This window comes from Monopterus albus, unplaced genomic scaffold, assembly GCF_001952655.1.
Source record: "Monopterus albus unplaced genomic scaffold, M_albus_1.0 scaffold119.1, whole genome shotgun sequence".
Lineage (NCBI taxonomy): Eukaryota > Metazoa > Chordata > Actinopteri > Synbranchiformes > Synbranchidae > Monopterus > Monopterus albus.
In genome coordinates, this window is record NW_018127999.1 from 239,979 (window position 1) to 247,067 (window position 7,089).

The following is a 7,089-nucleotide window of genomic DNA, read 5'->3' on the forward strand; positions in this document are numbered from 1 at the left end:
AATCAGGCAATGCACAAAGTATAAAAACATCTGGATGTTTGCAATCCAACAATAAGTTGATAAAAGCTTCCAGATATGCATTTACAGTTACAGACATAAGATTAAAGGACGTGTAAAGACAGAGAAGACAGTCTTAAAGAAAAAAAAACCTAGCGTGCAGAGAAGTAACAGCTAAATCTGTACATGCAGTCACATCCAGAGCGACACTGATTCCCTGCTAAAATTCTCCCTTTAATTTATTGATCACAGAAATTGAAAACCAGTCTGAATCTTCTGCACAGCTCCCGAAACAAGCAGAGGTGATTGATTTTCAGCACTCACTCTAACCTTATTGTTATTGGCTTTGCCTCTAGCCATTTTTCTGTTTATTGTGCCGGTGCTGCTGTAATGATGACGATAATAAAGGTGCCCCAGCTGAAGCCATTTAAACACACACAGACAGCGAAGATTCACACACTCAGACATATCAGAGATCCATGTTAGTAACGGCGAGGGTAATGACTTTGTGTCTGCTTGAGAGACACGAGGAAGCAGGAGTGTGTGCGCATGTGCATATCTGCGTGAACAATCTTGACCAAACTCATCATTCAAACAGGTTTTTTTTTGTTTTTTCAGATGCCACTTTTTCTTCTGGATCTCATTCCATTTTCAATTTACATGAGTGAACTAAACTACACAGAACATGCGCGCACACACATACACCCACGTTGCGACTGTATGACAACTCCATCCGGTCTGGTCTGTCAGACTCTTTGTCCACTCGTCACCACACAGCGTTCTTAGTTTTAGAGCTCTTTGGCTGTCTGTGGCTAATGGGCTGTGCCCTCTTCCTCACTCAAGCACAGGAGTCTTTAATGCACTATTTCAGTCAAGGGGAACATTTCCATTATTCTACACACATTGCACTGTGCACGTGCTGAAGCATCAGCCACCCCGCACTTATGCAGTCACCACCAACATTCAACCCTTCATTCTGGCCTCTTGTCATTAGACTGACCCACTATGGGTCAGTCGGTGTGTATCTCCTGGTCTGTCAAATCTGAAATGACTCTGGGTTCCTGGCTCCTATTTTATTTGATGAACGGTTGTCGTATAACACCATGTGTAGCAGACCAGGAATGTGAAAGGAATACGTTTAGCCCATTTCCCTTCTGTCCACAATGTATCCATTTCTTTAAACCTTTCCTGAGTGCTTGTGGCCTTGTTTCTGCATCCTGGTCAAGCTTTATGTGACTGTATATAAAAATGCTATGATGTCTATATTTAACATGAATGATAAATAACCTGTGGTGTCTGTGATAATGGCACATGCACACGTATCCCCGGTGGTACAACCTGAAAGGCCTTAGTGATGTAAAATCATCATTTTATAGCTTTCCTGACATATCTGATACAGGCCACCTTTCACATTGATCACATGATTAGTACATTATTCAGAAAACACAAAATAGCTCTAAACAAGTCTCCTGTTTCCTTCCTCTTCCGCTCTCAGACATCCCAGACCAGGTGATTCGGGTGTTCAAGGCCGACCAGCAGAGCTGTTACATCATCATCAGTAAGGACACTACAGCCAAGGATGTGGTCACACACACAGTCAATGAATTTGGCCTCCTCGCAGCACCCGAGACCTACTCCCTGTGTGAGGTGTCAGTTAGCTCAGAGGGGGTTATAAAACAGCGCCGTCTGCCCGACCAGCTCTCCAAACTAGCTGATCGGATTCAGCTCAATGGCAGGTACGACCAGTTACTCTGGTATCAAATGGCACTTAAACAAAATGGTTAACTTTAAAGTTTGTTTGATTGTGTTACAGGATACAGGAGTTGTAGAGGTGTGAACAACCAATATCTATAGATACTTCTCGATTATGGATAACAAAAAGTATTGACAGATACATTATCCTGGTGACTTTACTGACTTACTGACACCCACTGTCATGTTTTTACAAATACTGCTTTGTGCAGTGTCAGCAGGACGTACATGTAGTACTGTGTGTATTCAGCAGTAGTTTGCAGTAGTCGTCCATATCAGGAGCAGTGGTCAGATATGTGTTGGCTGTGCTTCTCTCCACGTGTCTCTGCTCCTCCGTCTCTGCATCTGATGATGAACAGGAGGTCTGACAGGGGCACATCTGCTCCACTTGCCAAAATAAAGACACAGCTAGTGGATCCTCAGCTCAGCACACACACTGATACACACACACACCGACCACCAAAGACTATTTACAATGGCTCGGTTCCAGTGACTTCACCTCGCCCACTTCTACTTTGCACCACTTTATCCATCATTAATTTAATCTCCTCTCCTTTCCTCTCTTCTTCTGTCCTCTACTCTCCCCTCCTCATCTCCTCTTGTCTCCTGTCCTTTTTTGTTTTGTCTTGTCTCCTCTTGTCACTTATTTTTTAATTTGCTCTCCTTTTGCCTTGAGTCTTTTCCTTTTATGTCCACTTCTCTAGACTACTTACATCTCATGTCCTCTCCTTGGCTCCTTCTCTCTCTTCTCCTCTCCCCTTGTCTTGTCTTCTTTCCTCTTGATTTCTCTCCTTGTCTTATCTTTTCTCCTCTTGTCTCCTTTCAACTCGCCTCTCCTCTTATCTCTTCTCCTTTCCTGTTACTAGTTGCGAAACTGACTTCTTTTTTTATCTCTTTCAGTCTCTACTTTTTTGGCGTCTGCAGGTTCTTCCAGTCCTAAAATGTGTTGTATCTGTAAATACAGCCGCCTGAGTTTTTGGCTCTAATTTTGAGTTCTTAAACATTCTTCGACTTCTTTCTGAATGTCAGATGTGTCCTGTGATTTCTCCCAAATGTCAATTCAAGCTGATTTTCTCACCTCACATCTCCTCTTGTTAGCTGCTGCTCTCTGCAGCTCGTCTGGACGTGTAGCAGAGGGCAATTTACAGTCGCATCCCTGCCAACAAATTGCCCTTGAGGGTCGTAGGTCTATAGTGCTTTCAGGTGCTGCTTTCCTGGATGACCACTTTACAACTGCATTAGTGTGGAGGTGGGGGTGTGAGGGTTTTAGATTTATAAACAGAGAAGCACATAACGAGGTAGGAAAGATGGCCTGCTGCTGGAAGCTGTCCCAGAAAACTGTTGGAGATTTAGCCCCTAACCCTAAAGGCAAATGGCCCTTTTCTTCCTCTCACTCAAGCACCTGTCATCATTATTATCTTTTTTTATCATCTATATTATCTTTTATATTTTTGCTTAGAAGCCCCCTCTCCTCTCTCACTTTGTATTTCTCCTTCGTTACACCAGCATATAGTGTGAATATGGCCATACCATCAGAGAATCCTTTCCTTTTTCTCAAACTAAGTTGGAGATGGGAAATGTGTCCATTTAAACTGAAATGTAAATGAGAGGAACATTTAAAAGATGTAACTTTACTCCTCTGTAAAACGTTTCTGAGGCGTTAAACCAAACCAAGAGAAGTATTCTTGCTTGATGCTTCAGCTAAACTTTCCCTCTGCTGTCTGCCCTGTAGATACTACCTGAAGAACAACATGGAGACGGAGACGCTGTGTTCAGACGAGGACGCCCAGGACCTCCTGAGAGAGAGTCAGATCTCTCTGCTGCAGCTCAGCACCATGGAGGTTGCTGCCCAGCTTTCCATGAGAGACTTCGAGCTCTTCAGGAACATTGAGTCCACGGAGTATGTCGTTCTTTGATATTTTAACGAATTAAAAACTTGTATAATACAAATTCTTAAGGCCGTGATAACTTTATTTGTATGTCAGTTAAAAAGCTCATTTATAGTCACAATAAAAAATAAAGAAAAGAAGATCTGCTAGTGGTATTATGCTTTAGCATAATATTACATTGTTACAGAAGTGTTACAAAAATCACTATTAACCTAAACCGATGAAACCTTTTGTTGTACACTATTTTAATCTCTTTGTCATGGTTCTCAGGTATGTGGACGACTTGTTTAAGCTGGATCCCTCCTCAGGAAGTAGCAATCTAAAGCAGTTTGAGGAGGTGATAAACCAGGAGACCTTCTGGGTCGCCACAGAGATCTTGAAGGAGCCCAACGCCCTGAAGAGGATGAAAACCATCAAACACTTCATCAAGATTGCCCTGCACTGCAGAGAGTGCAAGAACTTTAACTCCATGTTCGCTATTATCAGGTGTGCTCAGTGTGTGTGTGTGTGTGTGTGTGTGTGTGGCTTCCTGAATTAAGTGGTGACACATTGTTTCGTCATTTTCCTCATTTCACCTCATGTGTAATATAGTAGTAACATCAAAGCCAAAGTTGTTATTATGACAGCTAACACTGGCTCCGTCTCCTTCAGCTTTGGTCACGTCTCCTTCCCCACAATCTCAGGAGGTCCAGCCTCACCCCCACCGCTCTCCCTCCTCCTCCCGCCAACTCAGTCAATCAGCCCTGATTCTCCCAAACCAAACAGACTCTGCCTCTGCAGCCTCACAGCGTTTAAAACATGAGTCCCATAGCAACAGTTACACTCCTTGTTGGTTGCTGTTGTTTTCCCTCAGGCCTCTGTGATTTGGCTCTAGATGGCTGTTACACTGAGCAGAGGGTATATGTAAATGTGGCCCTGTTAAAACAGGTCAAGTACACCTGAGGGAAGGCATCCCTGATTTAGTTTTTATGCAGATGGAACCATATTTTTACAATAACGCCGTCTCACTCCAGCAGGTCCTACACCTGGTTTTTATTGATCCTAAAGTAGTATTGCATAACAAAAATACAAGAGACTAAACAAACTAAAAACTATTAGTCTTTTAAGTTTACAGTACAAGTAATCTTAGAGGAGATTTCTTACACTGTGACTGCAGCATAAATTTAAGTGTAAATGCACAACAAAGTAGTTCTATAGCAACTATCACTGTAGATGTAATAAAATTTTGATATAGAAAATATAATGCAGTGTTCCTGCTGGTAACATTCAAACGCTCAATCAGTTATTTAATCGATCAGAGTTGAAAGAGCTCTGATCGCTGCTGCTGTAAAAGGGACTTTAGAACCGAAATGTCTGAGCTTCACGTCTCTTTACAACCCTCTTCACAGCCAGATCTCTTTGCACATATTGCTCTCTGATGCGTAACCTGCCCGGGGATGGGGGGCATTGCTGTGTGTGCGTGTATCAGAAAGAGAACATGCCCATAACATTTTACAGTGGAGGCACCTGTGTCAGTTTGTCTAAAATAAAGATAATTCATGCTGGAGACACCAGATTTTATGGACGTGTTTGGATTGTCATGTTTAAAAATAAGGCAAAGTGAAAAGTATTAGATGTAATATGTGATGAGAGAGAGGTCTATAGGATAAGAAAAACCCCAACCTGTTGACTTGGTATTCCCTTTCACCCCACTAATGGTCACAGAAATTGACCCAGTACATTTCTGTGCTGATCCAGAATAGTGTTCATTATATTGCCTTCAGAGAAACAACATCTATTACATAGTTCTAGAAAAAGAACTTTTTATATACTTATTAACACTGTTTGACCCAGATCACCATCATACAGGGGAGGAACAGGGAGTCTGGATAAATAGAAAGCCAGAGAGCTGGTGAGCGAATGAGGAATGGACAGTAACTGGAAGGATAATGAAAGAAGAGATGCTGTGCAAGTCATAATTATCATCCTTCTACATGAGTCAGCCCAGAGCTGACACTGCCTTAAGGGGTCTTCTGTTCTTGAAGACTCGCTAAATGAAGCTAGTTGGCTCAAAAAGTAATGATTGTGTAAATGTTGGTCTGGGATTTTGATTGGGGTACATAAAATGAAAATTCACACTCAAGCTATACTGATATCTGCTTTCTCTTCTGCCCTCCTTTATCATTTCTGCCTCTGTCCGCCTCCTCCCTTCTCCCCACCATAACCCATTTATCTCTGCCTCCCTGCTTCCCTACGCCCTCGTTGCACCTCTTCTCTCGCATAGCGGTCTGAACTTGGCACCAGTGGCTCGGCTGCGCAGCTCATGGGAAAAATTGCCCAGTAAATACGAGAAGCTGTTTGTGGACCTGCAGGACATCTTCGACCCGTCCAGGAACATGGCCAAGTACCGCAATGTCCTGAGCAGCCAGAGCATGCAGCCACCCATCATCCCACTTTTCCCAGTGATCAAGAAGGACCTCACCTTCTTACATGAAGGTAAATGGCTTTGTAGAAAGCATGTGCTTTTTTTTTTTTTTGCTTATTCACATTTTGCCTTCATACATCATCTTTATGTGTCTCAAAGAGGCTGAACAGAGAAACAGGTCATTTCTGAAGGTTGACATGTCGTGTTCAGGTTGACATTCCCCATTTCCTCTATTTTGTGCTTAAGATCAAACTGGGCCTCACTCGAGAGGTTTACTTCTGCTAAAGACTTCCTCATCTTGCCTTTTTTACCATATCTCACCGAGCCATGTCAAAACTAGACAAATCTGACTTCTCCTCAGAGGTTTTGTCTTATAAAATCTTTTTATGGCCATGTCAGGAAAAGTCCTCTATTGTGCAAGCTGCAAAAATTCTCAGATGGCCTAGTGTGACTCAGCATGAAAGAAAGACACCACTTTGATCTCCTGGAGCAAGCAGTGATGACAGAGAGCCCAGAACAAGGACATGTTTACTTTGAACATTTGTCATAGATCGCATCCTGCAAATGTCCCAAAATATGAATCATTTTTCTCTTTTCTAGTGTTGACAGCTGACGTCACACTTACTTCTGTGCACGTATCTCTGTGTTTGTGTCTACTTGTGTTCGCCCTCCCAGGTAATGACTCCAGGGTCGACGGCCTTGTGAACTTTGAGAAGCTGAGGATGATCGCCAAGGAGATCAGACATGTAGTGCGGATGACCTCGGCCAACATGGACCCCGCCCTCATGTTCAGACAGAGGTTAGTTGTTCTGATGCCACAACTCCTAAAAGCCTTTTCTTTTTGAGATTTACTTTGCTTTAACTGCTGGTGTTGGAGCCAGATACAAGTCTCTTAAAGCTGTTTTAGTTTGCTGGTAATACAGTTAATGCCTCTGTGCGTAGTTCTTTTGGTGGCTTGAGATAATTTTTTTCTTCAAGCCTATTCATTCGTACTGTTCCCCTACATGAGGGCTTTAATTATCAGTATCATCGAAGTGTCGCATCCAA

At 42.7% G+C, this 7,089-nt stretch overlaps 1 protein-coding gene across 1 annotated transcript in view; it reads left to right on the forward strand.

Moving 5' to 3' along the window:
* rapgef6 (Rap guanine nucleotide exchange factor (GEF) 6) overlaps positions 1 to 7,089 on the forward strand; it is a 37,403-nt gene that overhangs the window by 25,050 nt on the left and 5,264 nt on the right. The window contains exons 15-19 of the mRNA XM_020611986.1: positions 1,493 to 1,733; positions 3,482 to 3,649; positions 3,909 to 4,124; positions 5,902 to 6,113; positions 6,718 to 6,841. Of these exons, the coding sequence (XP_020467642.1) occupies positions 1,493 to 1,733; positions 3,482 to 3,649; positions 3,909 to 4,124; positions 5,902 to 6,113; positions 6,718 to 6,841 (961 nt within the window). The remainder of the gene's footprint in view (positions 1 to 1,492; positions 1,734 to 3,481; positions 3,650 to 3,908; positions 4,125 to 5,901; positions 6,114 to 6,717; positions 6,842 to 7,089) is intronic.